General features: G+C 40.0%; 1 protein-coding gene across 4 annotated transcripts in view; it reads right to left on the reverse strand.

Annotated features, from left to right (window-relative positions):
• Positions 1–364: 364 nt before the first annotated feature.
• The window catches only part of LOC128687825 (zinc finger protein 271-like), a 64852-nt gene continuing 39440 nt past the window's right edge, over positions 365–25776 (reverse strand). For all 4 annotated transcript variants that reach the window (XM_070080877.1, XM_070080775.1, XM_070080819.1 and 1 more), the window contains one exon: positions 365–1587. In XM_070080877.1, coding sequence (XP_069936978.1) covers positions 525–1577 — 1053 coding nt within the window. In that variant the 5' untranslated portion in view covers positions 1578–1587 and the 3' untranslated portion in view covers positions 365–524. The remainder of the gene's footprint in view (positions 1588–25776) is intronic.

Genomic DNA, 25776 nt, shown 5'->3' on the forward strand with positions numbered 1-25776 from the left:
AAGTTCAAAGGTTGCACAGCTCTGGACAAATAAGAGATGTGGGAAATCAAGTTTAAAGGTTGCACAGCTCTGGACAAATAAGAGGAGATGCGGGAAATCAAGTTCAAAGGTTGCACAACTCTGGACAAATAAGAGGAGATGCGGGAAAGCAAGTTCAAAGGATGCACAGCTCTGGACAAATAAGAGATGTGGGAAATCAAGTTTAAAGGTTGCACAGCTCTGGACAAATAAGAGGAGATGTGGGAAATCAAGTTCAAAGGTTGCACAGCTCTGGACAAATAAGAGGAGATGTGGGAAATCAAGTTCAAAGGTTGCACAGCTCTGGACAAATAAGAGGAGATGTGCAAAATCAAGTTCAAAGGTTGCACAGCTCTGGACAAATAAGAGGAGATGTGGGAAATCAAGTTCAAAGGTTGCACAGCTCTGGACAAATAAGAGGGGAGGTGGGAAATCAATTATAATTCAAGGTAAAATTAGCTTTTATTCCTTGGATTAAAAATCATTCATCAGCATCAAAGTAACTTTTATTTAGGCGCATTCTCTACTAGATGAAGTCTGGTGTGTCGTACTAGGTTTGATTTCTGTGTAAAGCCTTTCAGACACTCTGAACACTGATATGGCTTTTTTTGTGAATGAACTCTCATATGTTGTATAAGTGAAGAATTTTGTGAAAAGTCTTTTAGACACTCTGAACAATGATATGGTTTTTCCTTCGTATGGACTCTCATGTGTTGTATTAGATGTGATTTTCGTGAAAAGTCTTTTAGACACTCTGAACAATAATATGGCTTTTCCTGGGTATGGACTCTCATATGTTGCATTAAATGTGACTTTCGTGAGAAGTCTTTGAGACAGTGTGAACACCAAAATGGTTTTTCCTGTGTATGAACTCTCATGTGTTGTATTAGATGTGGTTTTTGTGAGAAGTCTTTCAAACATGCTGAACACTGATAGGGTTTTTCCTGTGTATGAATTCTCATGTGTCGTACTACACTTGATTTAAGAGAAAAGTCTTTTAGACACTCGCAACACTGATATGGTTTTTCCTGTGTATGAGATCTCATGTGTTGTATTAGATTCGATTTATTTGAAAATTTTTTTTGACACTCTAAACACTGGTATGGTTTTTCCTGTGTATGAACTCTCATGTGTTGTGTTAGAGATGACTTGTTTTTAAAGTCTTTTAAACACTCTGAACAACTATATGGCTTTTCTTTTGTATGACTTCTCATGTGTTGTATCAGAGTTGCATTTTGTGAAAAGCCTTTCAGACACTCTGAACAATGGTACTGCTTTTGTCTATGAATTATCATGTGTCGTAATAGGTGCGGTTTTTGTGAAAAATTTTTTGGACATACAGAACATTGGTAAGGCTTCTCTTGTGTATGAACTCTAATGTGTTGTATAAGATGTGATTTTTTTGAAAATTCTTTTTGACACTCTGAGCACAAATATTTTTTTTGTCCTGAATGAACACTCTGGTGTCGAGTTAGTTTAGATTTTGTTGGACAAACTTTTATACACTCTTGATACTGATCAAGATTTTCTCCTGAAGAAATTCTCATGTGTTGCATCATGTTCTTCCTTCTGCAAAATTAATTAGGTACTTGAATAATGATACTGTCTTTCTACTGAATGAACTTTCATACATTACATGTACAGGTAATCCAAAATATCTGCCAAAAAAAAAAAAAATCTGAGAAAGATCATTTAAACACTGACAACACATATGATCACTTTTTATGTTTAATTTATTGCAGAAAGTATCTTGTGTGTAGAAAAATTTAATTTAAATCTTAAAAAGCATAAAATTTTATTTCCTAAATGAAATTTTATTTGATGATTTACCTAAGAGATAAGAGCACAGAGGGTGATATTTTTGCAATAAGTGCACACACTTGATACAAGCTGAAATTATACTTGGTAATAGGCAATTTAGCAGAAAGTGTCTATTAACCTTTTGAGGGTCTGTCATGTTGTTCTATGGCTTTAAAGCCAGGGTCCAAGCAGTAGTACTACATCATGAGAGAATGCATCTATGTAGTAAGTGTGTGTTGCAACCCCTGAATGGTTGCAATGATTATTATGTATATATATAATTATTACCTTTTCATTTAATTTTATATTGCTTATATTTGCGATAATAGCTAAATCGTAAATGTATTGCTTTATATTGTTATTTGACGTAGTTTCCTTTGTTAGGTAGGATGTAACATATTATGTGCTCAGTTCAAGTCTTGATTGTCTAACTACTGTAATTATCGCTTGTTGCTTGTTATACTGCCGGCTTCTTGCTGGGCAATTGCTGTCCACGGAGCTATCACGTGATCGAGGGGGGTTGTCCTCACCTCGCCTGAAGTATTCAGTCTGCTCTAGACTCGCTTGGTGGTTGGACAGATTGTCTGTCTCATTATTCTTGTTAGTTCTGTAGAACTCTGTTCACAGAACCTTGTATAGACTTAGTGATTTTCGACGTTGTACTGAGGTTGTGTGTCGCATAGACACTCTGAGTATCTCAGGTCCTGAGCTGTAGCTTCTGACCTAACATTGTACTGGTTTCTGTGTATTGTCACAGTTGGGTATTTTCTTATGCTGAACTTAGATTCAGTATTATGGGAGTTTTGTGACTTTTGTGGAGGATCTGCTGATGGTCCCTACTTAGTGTCGTTATATTATCTCCTTGTTCCTGATTGTGTGTCGCAGTTGCTTGTTGTATTGCTATTGGGCTTAGCATTCTTTTTATTGTTCAAGCAGACTGTTCTGGTTGCCAGTCGGTCAAGAAGTTAGTTTATTAGAGGACTTTGTCAGTCACTTGTTTAAGTCTAGTCGAGTTGTGAGACATAGCGAACTACTTAGAGCACTTACACGCATACACAAACTTGTACATATTTGTAATATCTTATTAAATGTTAATGTACCAGACGGTACTTAAGAATTATAAATGTGATATGTGCTTTCAGCACAATAATATTGTAAACGAGAGAAGTGATATTATTTTGATTACTGTGATTAATTTAATTTAATTTGATAATATACCTCTAGACTTAATAAATTTATTAAATTTTAATTTCTCTAGTTAGTAGCCTACCAGTTGTAATCCTGAAGCACTATTGAATTATACTGAATTCTTATGGATAATTGGACAAGGATACTGACTACTTGTTACGAAAACCCAGTAACAGGCTGGATGCTAGAAGGGCAGTCCTTTCTAGTATTCACTGGAGATCTCTAAGCTTTTAGAATCGCGTTTTTTGTAACAGTGTGCACCATATAAAACAAATCCTGCAGCACAAAGTGCATGAGGAAAAAAAAACTGTGACAGTGTTTTTGGATTAAATCAGCAACTTTGCAGTGTACAGTAGGGCCCCGCTTTACGGTGTTTCACCTTATGGCATTCCGCTAATACGGCGATGTCAAATTATTACCAAAATTTGCTATACGGCAAGCGGTCTTTCAAATACGGAGTGCCCCACCCGGTTTGTTTACATTCTCCATGACCACATCTATTATGTCAGGAAATTTTCCAAAATTTCAAGTGTTTTAAAGTTACTGCGCATTTTATATGTACTCTGATAATTATACTTATGTGTACCTGTGCCTAAATACAGTGGACCCCCGGTTAACGATTTTAATCCGTGCAAGAGGGCTCATCGTTATGCGAAATAATCGTTATGCGAATGAATTTTCCCCATAAGAAATAATGGAAATAAAATTAATCCGTGCAAGACGCCCAAAAGTATGAAAAAAAAATTTTTTTACCACATGAAATGTTAATTTTAATACACACAAACTGAAAAAGGCATGCACAATTACATGACACTTACTTTTATTGAAGATCTGGTGATGATTGATGGGATGGGAGGAGGGGAGAGCATTATCTTCTTACTGTTTAGAAGGGGAATCCCCTTCCATTAGGACTTGAGGTAGCAAGTCCTTTTCTGGGGTTACTTCCCTTCTTCTTTTAATGCCACTAGGACCAGCTTGAGAGTCACTGGACCTCTGTCGCACAACAAATCTGTCCATAGAGCTCTGTACCTCCCGTTCCTTCAAGACTTTCCTAAAATGGGCCATAACATTGTCATTGAAATAGTCACCAGCACGGCTTGCAACAGCTGTGTCAGGGTGATTTTCATCTATAAAGGTTTGCAGTTCAACCCACTGTGCACACATTTCCTTAATCTTTGAAGTAGGCACAATGGATTCCACAACTGGCATAGGCTTCTCAGGGTTAGCCCCAAACCCTTCAAAATCTTTCTTAATTTCCATACTAATTCTCACCCTTTTTACCACAGGGTTGGCACTAGAAGCTTTCTTGGGGCCCATGGTCACTTATTTTCCAGAAACAGCACCGAAAACACTGTAATAATACGAAATATTCCGAGTGTATGCTTGGATGTTACCGCGGAGGCTGGCTGGTAAACAATGGGACGGCCGGCACATGTGAGGGCACATTGGACGCGTCTCGGACGAAAATCGGTATGCGGGTTTTTAATCGGTATGCGCGGCAAAAATTTTGCGATAAAAGTAATCGTTATGCGGAAAAATCGCTATGCGATGCCATCGTTATGCGGGGGTCCACTGTATACTTACACACTGTCCTGGTGTGCAGGTACACATTAAAATCACTAAGAGTCTCTCTACTCAAATCACTCTTGGGCACAGTAAACGTCTTATTTTACATTAATGTAGATATTTTCATTAATCCATTTATGATATTTTCCTCAAAATTATATATGAAACCCATTACATAGCATATAAACATGATATATATACTCATAGAATAAAAATTGACGTAAATATGAGATTTGTTTACAAAGCGGCTGTGTAGTTAGTGTTGGAAGAATTTCGTATGTCTTCACTCTATATATAGCAATTCACGACCCTTGTGGGTTTAGTGCTTTTTATTATGATAATAATAATAATAATAATTATATCTTCATTCACTCTAAAAATGAAGTGTTGCTGTTTCCATGATGTTGCAGTGCCTGACAAGTTGTGCAAGACAGGTATACAATACCGACAAGATGAAAGTTAAGACACTTGTGCAACATCTGGTCATCTTTATTGTAGACGTTTCGCCATCCAGTGGCTTTATCAATACAGATTCTTGGACATAACAAGAAAACAAAAGAACTATATACAAAAGATGAGGTAATCAGTCCCTCAGCCTTAGAGGTGGTGTTTAGAGCACCGTGGTTGTAGAGATTCTGAAGCAGAGGCGAACGAACAAGTTCAGGTAAGATCCCAATGGGATGAGCGGGGAAGATGGGACAGACGAAGAATAGCGAAGTAGAGGAGTGTTCCTGGTTGTAGAAATAGAGCCAGGGCTTAACCCAGCAGCTGAGACGATCGTGGGATAGAGCTGGAGAGAACAGGACTTGTCTGAGAATGTGGACGACGTGGGCAAGCTTCTTCATGACTACAACAACTAACCCTTCAATTTGGGTAGGACCTACTTCCACTGGGGAATCCCACCTACCAGTGACTATGCCCTCATCTGCTACACGTCCCTATTCACTGATGCCTATATAAGCGCCAGTCTCCTTGCCTCTGCTTCAGAATCTCTACAACCACGGTGCTCTAAACACCACCTCCAAGGCTGAGTGACTGATTACCTCATCTTTTGTATATAGTTCTTCTGTTTTCTTGTTATGTCCAAGAATCTGTATTGATAAAGCCACTGGATGGCGAAACGTCTACAATAAAGATAACCAGATGTTGCACAAGTGTCTGAACTTTCATCTTGTCGGTATTGTATACCTGTCTTGCACAACTTGTCAGACACTGCAACATCATGGAATCTTGGTTCAGAGGACATCTACTTGACCTTCTTCATGGCTACAACAACTAACCTATCAATTTGGGTAGGACCTACTTCCACTGGGGAATCCTGCCTACCAGTGACTGTGTTGCTGTTTGTTTATTCTGTACTAAGTTGTATAACTTGTACACAATGTAAGAGTATTTGTATTGTGAGCTAATTATTATTATAATAAAAAAGTATTGAGGTAAATGTTTTACAAACTCTTACAAACGTACGTGAATTAACTAAAAGTAGACACAAATTAACCCTTTGACTGTCGCAGGCCCCTTTCTGAAACTGTCATTCTATATCGCAAAATATTCGAAAAAAAAAAATTCTTATGAAAATGTTAAGATTATTTTTCAGTGTGTTTTAGTCCAAAAAAAAAATTTTTTTGCCATCAGTACTTACCGAGATATAAAGGCGTGAAGTTTGCAGAAAATGAGCCTCATATGGCAACAGTGGTGACTGCCACTCATCCGGTAAACTTTGGTTTACTTGTATTTGAAGGTTTGTTGTTTTTTTCACTATTTTATTTTTTCACATAACTTATGTGGCCTGTGAGACCAAAGTAAGGTGCAATGTACATATATACACTTGTTGTATACAACACAATAAGCACACAAACATAATTATCAATATATTGTTTACAAAACTTGTTTACAAAAACAAACAATACAAAAATTTTTTTATTACTATTGTTCTATAATATATATACCAATGTACAGTCACCGAACATATTCCTAGAAGTTCTGCAGCTTGTGTAACTCTTTGAAACATGTTTTCATACACAATGGTGTTTCACACTCTCACACATAAAACCAGTGTGTGTGCATTTTTGTGGACTTTTTTTTTTATGTGCAAAGACAAAACACCTTGTCTGAGCAGTTTTCTTCAAAGTATTAGCAGGCAGTTGAGTTATGTAGTTATTTATTTTTATTATCACACTGGCCGATTCCCACCAAGGCAGGGTGGCCCGAAAAAGAAAAACTTTCACTATCATTCACTCCATCACTGTCTTGCCAGAAGGGTGCTTTACACTACAGTTTTTATCCTAGGTAAATGGTCGTGTCATCATTCCTTCCTACCTGCATTCCTTTCCTACCCTCCTTCCTACATTCTTTCGTCTTTCCTTACTTTTTTCCTTCCTTTCATCTCGTCCTTCTTTCATTCCTGCCTTCCATTCTTCCTTCCTTCTGGTTTCTATAATATATATACACATATATAGTCACTGGATACTTTCATATAGCTGCTATTATCTTCATTCATCAAGCTTGTCTTGTGTGTGTGTGTGGGGCTTATAATTGTTTTGAGTCAGGAGTCGGCAGCTGTCAAAATGACATATCTCATTACTTACTCCCACTACTGCCTGTCAAAACAATGGGGTCGAATGCTGCTTCCCCTCCATTCTATCTAATTATCTTTCTCCCTCATTCTATCTCTTTCAATCTGTCTCTCTCTTTCTATCCGTCTGTCTATCTCTGTCTCACAGGTACACATAAATAAAAGTATACATAGTGTAAATTACCTAGGATAACCCAAAAAATCCAGACAAAGTGCTATACTCTGCTTGAAGATGTGAGTAAACACGATGATGACACAGTCTTGTGGCTCTCTCTGAGACAGAGCTAGAAGGATAGACAGGGAGGTTGGCAGACAGACAAATAGACAGAAATGTTTGTGTACCAGCAAAAACAAAGGAAGGGCGATGGTCATCTAATCTTTTCTTATCAGCTGCACCCTCCCCCACCCTCATTTACACTTGTCAAATGTCAGCCCTTATCAGATGTTATCTTCCCTTATCTCCTCACTGTCATGGGGTGGACTTTTTTTTTTCTTGCTTCAAGGGAACAATATTATTACATCTTCCTCCTCCTCCTCCTCTTCTTCCTCCTCCTCCTCCTCCTCTTCTTCCTCCTCCTCCTCTTCTTCCTCCTCCTCTTCTTCCTCCTCCTCCTCTTCTTCCTCCTCCTCCTCCTCCTCTTCTTCCTCCTCCTCCTCCTCTTCTTCCTCCTCCTCCTCTTCTTCTTCCTCCTCCTCCTCCCCCTCTTCTTCCTCCTCCTCTTCTTCTTCCTCCTCTTCTTCTTCTTCCTCCTCCTCTTCTTCCTCTTCTTCCTCCTCCTCCTCCTCTTCTTCTTCCTCCTCTTCTTCCTCCTCCTCTTCTTCCTCCTCCTCCTCCCCCTCTTCTTCCTCCTCCTCCTCTTCTTCCTCCTCCTCCTCCTCCTCCTCTTCTTCTTCCTCCTCCTCCTCTTCTTCTTCCTCCTCCTCCTCTTCTTCCTCCTCCTCCTCCTCTTCTTCCTCCTCCTCCTCCTCCTCCTCCTCCATTGCTTTTGGTCTCAAACTCCTGGAAATCATGAAATTGATCTTCACTGACACTTCCATCTGTGTTAGAGCATCACTTGGGAAGAGAAGAGTCCCAGATTTGCTGGGGAGTCACACATTTCTTACCGCTAAGCATGCTGAAAAAGGATGACTGAAATGGCATTCCCACAATGCACCACTGGCTCCCCGATTTTTTTTATATGGTGCACACTGACCATGAAGACCCATTCTCTCACATGTGGGCCTACCAGCTTTCTCCTGCTTGATTTGAAGCTGCTAGAATTTATGCATATAAATACGTCAGAAACAGTGGCGCGTAAGATGTATATATCCCGCGTAAACAGTCAAAGGGTTAATACGCATTTATTTCGCCTGACCAAGTGATCGCCCACTACCTGTTCAGTTTGTATTCTTACATTGTCTCAACTCTGTATCTCGTTCTCTCTCTCGTTTACTCTTTCGTTAACTAGTTGGTTTTCATTGACGATGGCGTCTAAGGTTAGCTGTGATAAAAAGAGGAGTCGTAAGACTCTTGCTTTAAGTGCCAAGTTAGAGGATGATGGTGTGCCATTCTGATTTTATTCAATAAACACCCTGCCATTCACCTCTCACACAGTAATATTAATATTTTAGGGTAAGTAATAAGTGTACTGTGTGTATCTTACCTTTTATTGTGTTTTTAATGCCTATTTCTATTGTTAACTTAATGTAAGTTAGTGTAAACTTGTTGTCTGGCATTTATTGCATATTTTATATGTGCTCAGGAAGGAAAAAAAACTGGCAGGAAATGGCAGAAATCATACACCAAATCCAGTCATTCCTGGAGTGGAACCACAGTCGATGGCCTCCACTCCAAACCAACAGATACAGATACTAATGCCGGAAAAAAAATCCCCCCCCAGTACCAACAATACCACCAGTCCGATAACATTCTTCTTTGCAAATATGCAGGGTCTAAAGCCAGCAACAAACAACAAAATACCTTTCATCCGTGGACTGCTTGCAGAGGCAAAGGCAATGTTCGCGGCTTTCACTGAGACCCACATAAAGGATCACTTGGACAATGAAATATGGATCCCAGGTTACAACCTATACAGATGTGACAGAGTGAACAGGCAAAAGGGGGGGGTTGGCCTGTACATTGCAGAGTCACTTGTTTGCACAGAACTGCTTAATGCCTCAAATGACGTAGTGGAAGTTTTAGCAGTAAAGGTCGAGAACCAAAACCTAGTCATTGTGGTAGTCTACAAGCCTCCGGATGCAACATCCCAGCAATTCCAGGAACAGCTGTTAAAAATTGACCACTGTCTGGAAAATCTTCCAGCTCCTGCACCCAACATCTTGCTCCTGGGGGATTTCAACTTAAGGCACCTAAAATGGAGGAATATAGCAAATAATATTGTTGAAGTAATAACACCAGGAGGCAGCTCTGATGAAAACTCACACTCACACGAGCTTTTAAATCTCTGCACAAAATTCAATTTAAACCAGCAAATAATAGAGCCTACTAGACTGGAGAATACACTAGACCTCATATTCACTAACAATGATGATCTGATAAGAAATGTCACCATATCAAAAACAATATACTCAGATCACAACATAATTGAGGTTCAGACATGTATGCGAGGAGCCCCAGACCGACAAAATGAGACTAGTCACGAGGGAGCATTCACCAAATTCAACTTCAATAACAAAAACATAAAGTGGGACCAAGTAAACCAAGTCCTAACCGATATAAGCTGGGAAGATATACTAAGCAACACAGACCCAAACTTATGCCTAGAACAGATTAACTCGGTGGCACTCAATGTATGCACAAGGCTTATTCCTCTAAGAAAAAGGAGGAGTAGATGTAAAATAGAAAGAGACAGGCGCTCCCTTTACAGGCGACGGAAAAGAATAACAGAGCGGCTAAAAGAGGTCAATATATCTGAAATGCGCAGGGAGACACTGGTCAGAGAAATTGCAAGCATCGAACTTAAGCTAAAAGAATCCTTTAGGAGTCAGGAATCGCGGGAAGAACTAAAAGCTATAAATGAAATCGAAAGAAACCCAAAGTATTTCTTCTCCTATGCCAAATCAAAATCGAGAACAACGCCCAGTATTGGGCCCCTACTTAAACAAGATGGGTCCTACACAGATGACAGCAAGGAAATGAGTGAGCTACTCAAGTCCCAATATGACTCAGTTTTTAGCAAGCCGCTAACCAGACTGAGAGTCGAAGATCAAAATGAATTTTTTATGAGAGAGCCACAAAATTTGATTAACACAAGCCTATCCGATGTTATCCTGACGCCAAATGACTTCGAACAGGCGATAAATGACATGCCCATGCACTCTGCCCCAGGGCCAGACTCATGGAACTCTGTGTTCATCAAGAACTGCAAGAAGCCCCTATCACGAGCCTTTTCCATCCTATGGAGAGGGAGCATGGACACGGGGGTCGTCCCTCAGTTACTAAAAACAACAGACATAGCCCCACTCCACAAAGGGGGCAGTAAAGCAACAGCAAAGAACTACAGACCAATAGCACTAACATCCCATATCATAAAAATCTTTGAAAGGGTCCTAAGAAGCAAGATCACCACCCATCTAGAAACCCATCAGTTACACAACCCAGGGCAACATGGGTTTAGAACAGGTCGCTCCTGTCTGTCTCAACTACTGGATCACTACGACAAGGTCCTAAATGCACTAGAAGACAAAAAGAATGCAGATGTAATATATACAGACTTTGCAAAAGCCTTCGACAAGTGTGACCATGGCGTAATAGCGCACAAAATGCGCGCTAAAGGAATAACAGGAAAAGTCGGTCGATGGATCTATAATTTCCTCACTAACAGAACACAGAGAGTAGTCGTCAACAGAGTAAAGTCCGAGGCAGCTACGGTGAAAAGCTCTGTTCCACAAGGCACAGTACTAGCTCCCATCTTGTTCCTCATCCTCATATCCGACATAGACAAGGATGTCAGCCACAGCACCGTGTCTTCCTTTGCAGATGACACCCGAATCTGCATGACAGTGTCTTCCATTGCAGACACTGCAAGGCTCCAGGCGGACATCAACCAAATCTTTCAGTGGGCTGCAGAAAACAATATGAAGTTCAACGATGAGAAATTTCAATTACTCAGATATGGTAAACATGAGGAAATTAAATCTTCATCAGAGTACAAAACAAATTCTGGCCACAAAATAGAGCGAAACACCAACGTCAAAGACCTGGGAGTGATTATGTCGGAGGATCTCACCTTCAAGGACCATAACATTGTATCAATCGCATCTGCTAGAAAAATGACAGGATGGATAATGAGAACCTTCAAAACTAGGGAGGCCAAGCCCATGATGACACTCTTCAGGTCACTTGTTCTATCTAGGCTGGAATATTGCTGCACTCTAACAGCACCTTTCAAGGCAGGTGAAATTGCCGACCTAGAAAATGTACAGAGAACTTTCACGGCCCGCATAACGGAGATAAAACACCTCAATTACTGGGAGCGCTTGAGGTTTCTAAACCTATATTCCCTGGAACGCAGGAGGGAGAGATACATGATTATATACACCTGGAAAATCCTAGAGGGACTAGTACCGAACTTGCACACGAAAATCACTCACTACGAAAGCAAAAGACTTGGCAGACGATGCACCATCCCCCCAATGAAAAGCAGGGGTGTCACTAGCACGTTAAGAGACCATACAATAAGTGTCAGGGGCCCGAGACTGTTCAACTGCCTCCCAGCACACATAAGGGGGATTACCAACAGACCCCTATCAGTCTTCAAGCTGGCACTGGACAAGCACCTAAAGTCAGTTCCTGATCAGCCGGGCTGTGGCTCGTACGTTGGTTTGCGTGCAGCCAGCAGCAACAGCCTGGTTGATCAGGCGCTGATCCACCAGGAGGCCTGGTCACAGACCGGGCCGCGGGGGCATTGACCCCCGAAACTCTCTCCAGGTAAACTCCAGCTCTGATAATAATACTTGTGGAGCTGTGTGGTAGCCAGGTGGAGGGATAACATTACGTTTTCTCTGCTCAGCCATCAGAGAAAACTTGTATAAATCTGCGTTTGGCCCAGCCAATCCCCCGCTCTGCTTTTGTTTACAATTTTCGGCATGAATTATTCATTACTTCTCCCTTCGTTTATGATGGCATCTAAAGGTAGTTGTTAGAAATGATTCAATTCAGTGAAAAAGGTATGTCAATGCTAATAATATGGCTCTGGGCCACAGTGTAGGTAGCCGGTAGGTGTAGCCCGCCTGGGCTACACCTACCGGCTACCTACACTGACTTCCTACAAATAAATACTACTCACCTCTCTTCCCATATTAAGACTACACATATTTGAAGGTAAATAGTGAGTGTACTGTATGTGTATTTTAACTCTCTGGGATGTTTTAAATATCGTATATTAAGTATGAGACGGGGAGCCAGGGCTACCTATACCTGACTTCCCACAAATAAGTACTACTCACCTCTCTCCCTACATTAAGATTACAAATACTTCAAGATAAGTAATGAATGTACTGTGAATGTATTTTACTTTGTGTGTTTTTAATGCCTAATTCTATTACTAACTTATTATAATTTAGTGTAAACTTGTTGTCTGGCATTTACAGTGGACCCTCGCATACTGTTGGCATCACATAACGTTAAATCCGCATACCAATACACTTTATCACTAAAATTTTGCCTCGCATACCGCTAAAAATCTCGCTCAATGCTATTCGTCCGAGACGCGTCTAATGTGCGGCCTGAGCCAGCCTCACATGTTCCACCGGTGGCATTGTTTACAAGCCAGCCTCCGCGGTAACATCCAAGCATACAATTGGAACATTTCGTATTATTACAGCGTTTTTTATTTCATCTGCAAAATAAGTGACCATGGGCCCCAAGAAAGCTTCTAGTGCTAACCCTGTGGTAAAAAGGGTGAGAAAAACTATTATACCACAGTCAGCTGCTGCTGCACCACAGTCAGCTGTTGCTGGACCAGTCAGCTGTTGCTGGATCAGTCAGCTGCTGCTGCACCACAATCAGCTGTTGCTGGACCAGTCAGCTGTTGCTGGATCAGTCAGCTGCTGCTGCACCATGATCAGCTGTTGCTGGACCAGTCAGCTGTTGCTGGATCAGTCAGCTGCTGCTGCACCATGATCAGCTGTTGCTGGACCAGTCAGCTGTTGCTGGATCAGTCAGCTGCTGCTGCACCATGATCAGCTGTTGCTGGATCAGTCAGCTGTTGCTGGATCAGTCAGCTGCTGCTGCACCACGATCAGCTGTTGCTGGACCAGTCAGCTGTTGCTGGATCAGTCAGCTGCTGCTGCACCATGATCAGCTGTTGCTGGATCAGTCAGCTGTTGCTGGATCAGTCAGCTACTGCTGCACCACGATCAGCTGTTGCTGGACCAGTCAGCTGTTGCTGGATCAGTCAACTGCTGCTGCACCATGATCAGCTGTTGCTGGACCAGTCAGCTGTTCAATTCAATTCAATTCAAAGCTTATTCTCTATAAGGATTACAATGCTGAGTTTACAGAATTTGGTTATTGTGTAGTTTACATGTAGTAAAATAATGATTACAGAGTGTACCACTAGAACACCTAGCATGGCTAGGTATTTCGGACAGACTTAGTTTAATTCTTAATTTTAAAATATTACAAATTTTGAGGTAAGTTGGTATTATGGCTAAGTGACTAAATACTAGTTTGTGAGTTTAGCAATGTGAATGCTTTTGTTTTGGCACAGTACATAGTTTCAGTATTGGAGTATCACAGGATTCATTATTTTAAGATTTCTGTTTATGGTCAAATGGGCGAGTGTAAGTGTGAACCACCAGGTGGTATTCGTGTAGTTAGTTGACAGGGTGTATCAGGGAGATAAGATGTTTTCTAATGGTAGTTTTGAAGGTGATGAATGTGTCTGCAGTTCTAGAGTTCTCAGGTAGGGTGTTCCAGATTTTAGGGCCTTTGACATACATTGAATTTTTGTAAAGGTTTAGTCGGACACGGGGAATGTCGTAGAGATGTTTGTGTCTGGTGTTATGCCTGTGGGTTCTGTCACAACTATCAAGAAAGCGTTTTAGGTCAAGGTTGATATTAGAGTTTAAGGCCCTGTAGATGTAGATTGCACAGTAATAAGTGTGGATGTACTGAACAGGAAGTAAGTTTAGATCTATGAAGAGTGGGGGGGTGTGTTGCCAGGGATGGGATTTAGTGATTATTCTTGCTGCAGCTTTTTGTTGGGTTATTATTGGCTTTAGGTGTGTTGCTGCAGGTGAGGTATGGATAAATAAGTGAGTGGTATAGTGTGAGAAGGGCATTTTGCGGCACGTAGTATCGTATCTTGGAGAGGATCCCAACCATTTTGGATACTTTTTTGGTTATATGTTGGATATGGGTGCTTAAATTCAGGTTGTTGTCAAGGTATAGGCCTAGGAATTTGCCCTCATTATGTCTGGTAATTAGAGTGTTGTCGATCTTAATGTTAATTTGTGCATCTCCTGCTCTGCTACCAAACATAATATAGTAGTAGGTTTTGTCAGTGTTAAGCGTAAGTTTATTGGCTGTCATCCAAGTCGATATTTTGATCAGCTCCTCGTTAACAATGGTGTTGAGGGTGGCAAGATTAGGGTGAGAGATGACATAAGTCATGTCATCAGCAAAGAGAATGGGTTTCAGGTGTTGGGATACGTTTGGAAGATCGTTGATGTATATGAGGAAGAGCAGGGGACCAAGGACACTTCCCTGCGGAACTCCAGTATCAAGTGGCCGTGTTGTTGATGCTGTGTCTTTAATGGTGACATACTGATACCTATTAGTAAGGTAAGATTTGAAATAAGCAAGCGCATGGCCTCTTATACCATAATGGTCAAGTTTGTGGAGTAGGATGTCGTGGTCTACTGTGTCAAAAGCTTTTCTTAGGTTAATAAAAATTCCTAGTGGATATTCCTTATTTTCCAATGCTGTGTAAAGCAGATCTAGCATTTTTATGATTGCATCATTATTGCTTTTATTTTTCCTGAATCCAAATTGGCAGGGCTTGAGTATGTTTTGTGCCGTTATAAATGAATACAGTCTCCTGTGCACGAGTTTCTCAAGGATTTTGGATAGCAATGGTAAGTTAGATATTGGCCTATAGTTGTTTAAGTCTGTAGGGTCACCACCTTTATGTATTGGTGTAACCCTTGCCATCTTGAGTAGTTTTGGGAAGGTGCTAGTTTCTAGTGACTTGTTAAAAAGTAATGAAATAGCATGCGAAAGGACATGGGCCGCTCGCTTGTACAGTAATGGTGGGACATGAGACAGATTCCCTGAGTTATTTTTAAGTGACTTTATAATCTCGGTGACTTCCGTGGGCTCAGTTGGTGCAAGATAGAAGGAATTTGGGAAATTCCCATCTAGGTAGTCCCCGGCATGGGCATTGGTATGTGGGATTTTACTGGCGAGATTAGATCCTATGGTTGAGAAGAAGTCGTTTATCTTGTTAGCTGTGTCAGTGGGATGTAGTGGTGTTTCATTAGGTTTAGTTAGGACAATATTCTTGGTTTTTTTCAGTTTGTGGGTCCCTAGAATCTGAGAGAGTGTTTTCCAGGTCTTCTTTATATCTCTAGTGTCTGTGAATCTACTGGAGTAGTATAGTTGTTTGGCTTTCTTTATTACTTTGGTGAGAACTGATGAATAGTGTTTAAGAATATCTTTGTGTATTAAGCCCTGTCTATATTGCTTTTCATATTGGTGTTTCTTGTCAATGGATTTCAGAATGGTGCTGGTTAGCCATGGGCAACCAAGCCGTTTGTTTGTGATCTGTTTCGTTTTTATAGGACAATGTTTGTTGTATAGTCTAAGTAATTTGTTAAGAAAAATGTCTGTCCAGTCATCAATACCATTGGCCTTGGAGAATTCTGTAGGCCAGTCAACAGTCTCTAGGTCAGCTGTGAACTTCCTTATTGAGGCCTCGTCATGGGGTCTAAATGAGACTTTGTTGTATTCAAGTGGTGGTTTATTAATGTTTGTCAGGAGGAAGGTAGGGTAGTGGTCTGTAGTGCTATCTGTGATTATCCCTGATTTAAGGGGGGCTAGTATATTGGTCCATATGTGGTCTATTATGGTTGCACTTGTCTCAGTGAGCCTGGTTGGTTTAGTTATTGTTGGTATGAGAAGTGTGTTGTTCATATTGTTGATGAAATCAGTTACAGGCTGATCATCTAGTAAGCCAAGGTTGATGTTGAAGTCTCCAGCTAAAAGAAGGTGGTGCTTATTCATTTGTCTGTTTGTTATTAGTGACTTTAATTTCTCACTGAAATTTGGGATGTTTGTGTGAGATATCCGGTAAATGGCACCGATTGTTATAGGTGTCTTAAGGTTTTTTACAGTAAAATTAGCAAAAATGTATTCCCCATATTCATCACTAAAGCAAGTGGTGCTAATACAAGATAATTGGTTAGAGTAATAGATTGCAATACCACCCCCAACTTGGTTTGGTCTGCAGTTGTGAATTGCTGTGTATCCTGGTAGAGGGTAGATATCTATTGTGTCCTGCTTAAGCCAGGTCTCAGTAAGAATAATGCAGGAGAAGGGTGTCTTTAGTGATTCAAGGAGTGCTAGGAGGTCATCATAGTGTTTGCTTAAGGACTTGATGTTGTAGTTAAGTACTGATAGACTTTTAGCATTGTTTAGGATAGTGCTGGCTTGTGATGCTGTGTAATAAAGGCAGTTACTTTCCAATAGGTTTTGATTGGGTGTCAGATTATGGAGGTTTAGATCAGGGTCAACATGATCAATCATCTTCTAGGTTTAAATTATGGTTATTTATATCCTGAGTTGTGTGTTGAGTTCTAGTACTGATATCTGTAGTGGTAGGAAGTTTGGACAAGTATATAGCTAGAGTATTTTGGTCATATAGAGTATAGTCACTACTACACATAATGAAGTTGATGTTGTCTATGTGTTGTGCTGGAATGAACTAAAGTACAACTAGGTATAAACTAGTAATATAAAAATACAAATTAAAAATAGAACAAGACTCTCACTTGTAATTGCACTAAGGTCTAATATAATGACTTTTGTGGAGTCTATGTTTTGAGCTAGAATGAGCTATAGTACAACTAAGTTTAATCTAATAATATAAAAATACAAATTAAAAATAGCACCAGTCTCTCACTAGTAATTGCACTATGGTCTAATATAGTGAATTTGGTATTGACTATGTAATGAGCTAGAATGAGCTATAGTACAACTGAGTTTAATCTAATAATATAAAAATACAAATTAAAAATAGCACCAGTCTCTCACTAGTAATTGCACTATGGTCTAATATAGTGAATTTGGTATTGACTATGTATTGAGCTAGAATGAGCTATAGTACAACTGAGTTTAATCTAATAATATAAAAATACAAATTAAAAATAGCACCAGTCTCTCACTAGTAATTGCACTATGGTCTAATATAGTGAATTTGGTATTGACTATGTATTGAGCTAGAATGAGCTATAGTACAACTGAGTTTAATCTAATAATATAAAAAAGGCACAAGACTCTTAATTGTAATTGCACTAAGGTCTTATGTAAGTTGTTTACAAGAATTAGAGTATAACTAGATTTAAATTGACAGGATAAAATACACAAGTTAAGGTAGCAAAAGAATAATAAAAAAAAAATGATAAAAATAAAAATGGCTGAATCAGTCAGCTGCTGCTGCACCACGATCAGCTATTGCTGGACCAGTCAGATGTTGCTGGACCAGTCAGCTGTTGCTGGATCAGTCAGCTGTTGCTGGATCAGTCAGCTGCTGCTGGATCAGTCAGCTGCTGCTGCACCACATTCAGCTGTTGCTGGACCAGTCAGCTGTTGCTGGATCAGTCAGCTGTTGCTGGATCAGTCAGCTGTTGCTGGATCAGTCAGCTGTTGCTGGATCAGTCAGCTGTTGCTGGACCAGTCAGCTGTTGCTGGATCAGTCAGCTGCTGCTGCTGCATCACGGTCAGCTGCTGTTGCACCACCATCAGCTGTTTCTGAACATGACTCGTCCCGAACCTGTCCATCCAGCCTGAGCGCCTGCCTTGCTGTCATTGTTTACAAGCCAGGGTGGCCGGTTGCATGCATACACTAGATACATTTTGTATTATTCCATTATTTAGTGCTCGTAACTGCTAAATAAGCCACCGTGGGCCCAAAGAAAGCTTCTAGTGCCAACCCTGTGGCAAAAAGGGTGATAAATACTATCGTACCACAGTCAGCTGCTGCTGCACCTCGGTCAGCTGTTATTGGACCAGTCAGCTGTTGCTGCACCAGAGCTGCTGCTGCACCATGGATGGTCAGCTGCTGCTGCACCATGGTCAGCTGTTGCTGCACCACAGCTGCTGCTGCACCATGGTCAGCTGTTGCTGCACCAAAGCTGCTGCTACACCATGGTCAGCTGTTGCTGCACCACAGCTGCTGCTGTACCACAGTCAGCTGTTGTTGTTGCTGCACCACCATCAGCTGTATTACTCGAAGATGTGGAGAGAGTGTTGTTGGTGTGGCTTAACGTGAAACAATTACCGAGAAACAATTAACCCCGGAGGGTTAGCCACCCAGGATAACCCAAGAAAGTCAGTGCATCATCGAGGACTGTAACTTATTTCCATTGGGGTCCATAATCTTTTCCCCCAGGATGCAACCCACAACAGTCACCTAACACCCAGGTGAACAGGAAAAAATGCCTGGAACTAGTGCTCATATTGGTGAGGTTAGTGTGGAGGATGTGGAAGAGTTGGTGGAGGAGGACAATGAAGAACTAACCACTGATGAGCTGCTAGATCATCTTCAACAGCAAGAGGCCACACCTGAGGAAACTGCTCCAGAGGAGGGGATAGAGAAATTGAAGAAGTTGCCTACTTCAAAGATTAAGGAAATGTGTGCAATGTGGCTTAAAGTGCAAACCTTTTTTGATGAAAATCATCCTCACACAGCTATTGCAAGCCGTGCTGGTGACTATTACACTGACAATGTTGTGAAACACTTTAGGAAAGTCATAAAAGAACGAGAGGTACAGACCTCTATGGACAGATATGCTGTGCGACAGAGGTCCAGTTACTCTCAAGCTGGTCCTAGTGGCATTAAAAGAAGGGAAGTAACCCCGGAAAAGGACTTGACACCTCAAGTCCTAATGGAAGGGGATTCCCCTTCTAAACACTAAGACCATCAACACTTTCCCCTCCTCCCATCCCATCAATCATCACCAGATCTTCAATAAAGGTAAGTGTCATGTAACTGTGCATGTCTTCTTCAGTTTGTGTGTATTAAAATTAATATTTCATGTGGTAAAAATTTTTTTTTTTTCATACTTTTGGTTGTCTTGCACAGATTAATTTGATTTCCATTACGTATTTCTTATGGGGAAAATTATTTCGCATAACGATAATTTGGCATAACATTGAGCTCTCAGGAACGGATTAATCGCGCTATGCAAGGGTCCACTGTATATGCATTTATAAATGGAAAAAATGGTGTTCTGCCTTCCGGCGATGTCTGCTTTCCGGCGACAGCCTGGAACCTAACCCGCCGTATAAGTGGGGTCCTACTGTATTTATTTTTGTATGGTTTTTACTGTTGTATTCACGGTTTCTTGGTCTCATTTGATAGAATGGAAGATATATTACAGAAATAGAGATGATTTTGATTGGTTTTAGTAATGAGAGCAGCTTGAAATTGAGCTCAATGTAGTGGAAATGTTCAATTTTTGCCGATGTTCAAAAGTAAATAAATCAGATCACACGTCCAATACGCATCAGCGGGGGGGTCTAATGTGCGTTCACAAATGTGCTGATATTACTGAGACAATTATTAAAATATTGCATAACAGTAAATCTTTTATTTTTTGGTGTGAATAAAAATTCTTTATCTGAATAAACAATCAAAATGAAATTCATGTGTAAAGCCTGGAAATGTAACTAACACAGGAAATATTATTTTAGTGCCAGGAATGCCTGCATTGTTTATTCTGGACCCTATTTTGAAACTGGAATATTTTGAATTTTGTGTGAAATTTGCCAAATTACCAATTTTCGATCACTTTATTGGGTGGTTGAAATAGTTGACTGGGCGATTTCTTATGCTCAACAGATAAAATGGAACACATACTAGTGAAATAGTTAAGAATTTGGTCTAATGGAACAATGTAATTGTCCAAAAATAGGACTCAAAGTGGGCAAAATCACCTATGTGTAAATATTACTGGTACAGAAAAATTAGTGAGTGTAATTTTGTCAATTTTTTATCAAATTTCATACTTTTTGTTTTATTACCTTCGGGATAAGAATCTCTACCATTTCATAAGAAAAAATAATGTATTTTTTGTTTTTAATTCTTGGACCCTGCGGGGAATTTTCAGATTGGGGTCTGCACCCTCAAAGGGTTAATATTACATTAAGGTTTCTGCCATGTGCTAATACATTCTGGCAGTCAATGGTCACTAGCATGCACAATTCATAACACTCTCATATTTGCTGTGAGCAGCAAATTTTGACTTTGACATGAGAGAATGGGTCTGTGTAGTGCGAGTGCACACCATATAAAATACTGATAAACATATGTGTAACACTTAGCTATCTGTATTGTGGAAATGTTTCCCTCACACAGAGGCTTCATCAGTTCAATATAAAGAAGAATGGTGAAGACCAGATGGAGTTTGTGGCAATCAGTCCCTCAGCCTGGCTGAAGGACTTACTATCTCAAACTTCTGATCTTTTATTTATCTATATATAAAATAATCCTGCCTCAGGCACTGCAGGATGGGAACATGTCTGACATAAAAGAACAACTTTGGGACACTTTCTAGGGAGGCTTTCACGGTTTTATAGACAAGACTTACTAATGTAATGGACAGGATTTTAAACTTAAAGCAGTCTGAAACAGGTGTCAAAATGGCAGAAAATATTCAACTCTTGTGTGATTTTCTTTAGAAGGGCAAGTCATATACCATTCCCATCTCTTTCCTAAGTTCATTACAAAGTCTGCTGCAATTATTGATGCAGATTAAACCATAACAAAGCATACTCATTTATGGTTTATTTAGCCGATAAAAAGGGAAAAACATATCGGTTATTTATGTAAGACTGCGGATTCAAATGGAGGAGACGTTCACACAAGCGATGGAGAGGTGATTAATGAGCACAGGAAATGTTGTTTTAAGATTTACACTTCCTACAGCTTTTATATTAGACTTTTCAAAATGAGATTTGTTAAAAATACCAAAAAATTCTTGTGGTTAAATGGACAGCTTCTATCAATCAATGATTAGTAGAGAAGATATACTACAAATAAACTTCAACCTTCATGCCTGAATAATAATAATAATAATAATAATAATAATAATAATAATAATAATAATAATAATAATAATAATAATAATATAATACGAAATGTATGGAAGAGGGTAAGGTACCTAGGGATTGGCAGAGAGCATGCATAGTTCCTTTGTATATCTGGAGTTTCTGGAGAGAGTTCCGGGGGTCAACGCCCCCGCGGCCCGGTCTGTGACCAGGCCTCCTTAGGTCAGTGTCCCAGGATGCGACCCACACCAGTCGACTAACACCCAGGTACCCATTTTACTGATGGGGAACATAGACAACAGGTGGAAAGAAACACGTCCAATGTTTCTACTCTGGCTGGGAATCGAACCCAGGCCCTCACCGTGTGAAGCGAGAGCGTTAACCACCAGGCCAAGGGGACAAAAAAAAGAGTGCAAAAATTATAGGGGGATAAGTCTGTTGAGTATACCTGGTAAATTGCATGGTAGAGTTATTATTGAAAGAATTAAGAGTAAGACAGAGAATAGGATAGCAGATGAACAAGGAAGCTTTAGGAAAGGTAGGGGGTGTGTGGACCAGGTGTTTACAGTGAAACATATGCATGCTCTCTGCCAATCCCTAGGTACCTTAGGTAGTAGGTTGGTAGACAGCAACCACCCAGGGAAGTACTACCGTCCTGCCAGATGACTGTGAAACAAAAACCTGTAACTGTTTTGCATGATGGTAGGATTGCTGGTTTCTTTTTCTGTCTCATAAACACGCTAAGATAACAGGGATATCTTGCTACTCCTACTTACACTTTGGTCACACTTCACAGACACGCACATGCATATATATATATATACATACATCTAGGTTTTTCTCCTTTTTCTAAATAGCTCTTGTTCTTTTTTATTTCTTCTATTGTCCATGGGGAAGTGGAAAAGAATCTTTCCTCCGTAAGCCATGCGTGTCGTATGAGGCGACTAAAATGCCGGGAGCAATGGGCTAGTAACCCCTTCTCCTGTATACAATTACTAAAAAAGAGAAGAAGAAAAACTTTATAAAACTGGGTTGCTTAACCCTTTGAGGGTCGACAGGCCCTCTCCGAAACTCGTTCTCAGGGTCGGCCAAATTTAAAAAAAAAAAAAAATTATTTTCTCTTATGAAAAGATAGAGAATCTTTTCCCGATCATAACGACACCAAAAGTTTGAAATTTGATAGAAAACTTACGGAATTATGCTCTCGCAAAGTTAGCGGTCTCGGCGATGTTTACGGATCGGCGATTTTGCCCACTTTGAGCCCCATTTTCGGCCAATTTCACTGTACTAGTCGACAAAAAACATGAATATTTCGCTAGAACTCCATTTTTTCTATCGAATGGGTGCAAGAAACCACCCATTTATAAATTCAACTATCCAGTACAGTGGTCAGAATTTAGCAATTTTGCCAATTTCACACAAATTTCAAAAGATGCCAATTTCGGAATAGGGTCCAGAATAAACAAGAAAGACACTCCTGGCACTAAAATGACATTTCCTCTAGTCATTAGTCACGTCTCAAGGCCCCTCTTATATTCTTTTGCTTTCCACTTTGAATTTTTATTCTCACAAAAAATATAAGATTTACTGTTATGCAGACTACTGCATTAGTGTAAAAAATGGTATAAATATTATTGGTGCACTTGTGAAAGAATATTAGACTCACCAGTTGACGTGTATTGCACGCTTGGCACGATTTGTTTACTTTTGAAGTTTGGTAAAAATCGAACATTTCTGCTACTTTGAGCTCAATTTCAAGGCACCTTTCATTGTAAAACCAGTCAAAATCATCTCAATTTCAGTAATATGTCTTCCATTCTATAAAATGAGACCAAGAAAACTAGAATACAACAATAAATACCATACGAAAATACACTGCAAAGTCGCTGATTTATTAAAAAAAAATGGAAAAAGTTTTTTTTTTCTCATTATGCACTGTGTGCTGCAGGATTTTTTTTAGACTGTGCACACTGACCACATAGACCCATTCTTTCATATGAAGGCCTACCAGCTTTCTCCCACTAGATTTGAGGTCGCTAGAATTTATGAGTACTAGTACGTCAAAAACCCCTACGCGTAAGACGTACTAGTACGACGAAAACCCTCAAAGGGTTAAATGTGCGTGGATGTAGTGCGGATGACAAGAAACAGATGATTGCTGATGTTATGAATGAAAAGAAGTTGGATGTCCTGGCCCTAAGCGAAACAAAGCTGAAGGGGGTAGGAGAGTTTCAGTGGGGGGAAATAAATGGGATTAAATCTGGAGTATCTGAGAGTTAGAGCAAAGGAAGGGGTAGCAGTAATGTTAAATGATCAGTTATGGAAGGAGAAAAGAGAATATGAATGTGTAAATTCAAGAATTATGTGGATTAAAGTAAAGGTTGGATGCGAGAAGTGGGTCATAATAAGCGTGTATGCACCTGGAGAAGAGAGGAATGCAGAGGAGAGAAAGAGATTTTGGGAGATGTTAAGTGAATGTATAGGAGCCTTTGAACCAAGTGAGAGAGTAATTGTGGTAGGGGACTTGAATGCTAAAGTAGGAGAAACTTTTAGAGAGGGTGTGGTAGGTAAGTTTGGGGTGCCAGGTGTAAATGATAATGGGAGCCCTTTGATTGAACTTTGTATAGAAAGGGGTTTAGTTATAGGTAATACATATTTTAAGAAAAAGAGGATAAATAAGTATACACGATATGATGTAGGGCAAAATGACAGTAGTTTGTTGGATTATGTATTGGTAGATAAAAGACTGTTGAGTAGACTTCAGGATGTACATGTTTATAGAGGGGCCACAGATATATCAGATCACTTTCTAGTTGTAGCTACACTGAGAGTAAAAGGTAGATGGGATACAAGGAGAATAGAAGCATCAGGGAAGAGAGAGGTGAAGGTTTATAAACTAAAAGAGGAGGCAGTTAGGGTAAGATATAAACAGCTATTGGAGGATAGATGGGCTAATGAGAGCATAGGCAATGGGGTCGAAGAGGTATGGGGTAGGTTTAAAAATGTAGTGTTAGAGTGTTCAGCAGAAGTTTGTGGTTACAGGAAAGTGGGTGCAGGAGGGAAGAGGAGCAATTGGTGGAATGATGATGTAAAGAGAGTAGTAAGGGAGAAAAAGTTAGCATATGAGAAGTTTTTACAAAGTAGAAGTGATGCAAGGAGGGAAGAGTATATGGAGAAAAAGAGAGAAGTTAAGAGAGTGGTGAAGCAATGTAAAAAGAGAGCAAATGAGAGAGTGGGTGAGATGTTATCAACAAATTTTGTTGAAAATAAGAAAAAGTTTTGGAGTGAGAGTAACAAGTTAAGAAAGCCTAGAGAACAAATGGATTTGTCAGTTAAAAATAGGAGAGGAGAGTTATTAAATGGAGAGTTAGAGGTATTGGGAAGATGGAAGGAATATTTTGAGGAATTGTTAAATGTTGATGAAGATAGGGAAGCTGTGATTTCGTGTATAGGGCAAGGAGGAATAACATCTTGTAGGAGTGAGGAAGAGCCAGTTGTGAGTGTGGGGGAAGTTCGTGAGGCAGTAGGTAAAATGAAAGGGGGTAAGGCAGCCGGGATTGATGGGATAAAGATAGAAATGTTAAAAGCAGGTGGGGATATAGTTTTGGAGTGGTTGGTGCAATTATTTAATAAATGTATGGAAGAGGGTAAGGTACCTAGGGATTGGCAGAGAGCATGCATAGTTCCTTTGTATAAAGGCAAAGGGGATAAAAGAGAGTGCAAAAATTATAGGGGGATAAGTCTGTTGAGTGTACCTGGTAAAGTGTATGGTAGAGTTATAATTGAAAGAATTAAGAGTAAGACGGAGAATAGGATAGCAGATGAACAAGGAGGCTTTAGGAAAGGTAGGGGGTGTGTGGACCAGGTGTTTACAGTGAAACATATAAGTGAACAGTATTTAGATAAGGCTAAAGAGGTCTTTGTGGCATTTATGGATTTGGAAAAGGCGTATGACAGGGTGGATAGGGGGGCAATGTGGCAGATGTTGCAAGTGTATGGTGTAGGAGGTAGGTTACTGAAAGCAGTGAAGAGTTTTTACGAGGATAGTGAGGCTCAAGTTAGAGTATGTAGGAAAGAGGGAAATTTTTTCCCAGTAAAAGTAGGCCTTAGACAAGGATGTGTGATGTCACCGTGGTTGTTTAATATATTTATAGATGGGGTTGTAAGAGAAGTAAATGCGAGGGTCTTGGCAAGAGGGGTGGAGTTGGAAGATAAAGAATCACACACAAAGTGGGAGTTGTCACAGCTGCTCTTTGCTGATGACACTGTGCTCTTGGGAGATTCTGAAGAGAAGTTGCAGAGATTGGTGGATGAATTTGGTAGGGTGTGCAAAAGAAGAAAATTAAAGGTGAAT

This window comes from Cherax quadricarinatus, chromosome 1 (assembly GCF_038502225.1).
Source record: "Cherax quadricarinatus isolate ZL_2023a chromosome 1, ASM3850222v1, whole genome shotgun sequence".
Lineage (NCBI taxonomy): Eukaryota > Metazoa > Arthropoda > Malacostraca > Decapoda > Parastacidae > Cherax > Cherax quadricarinatus.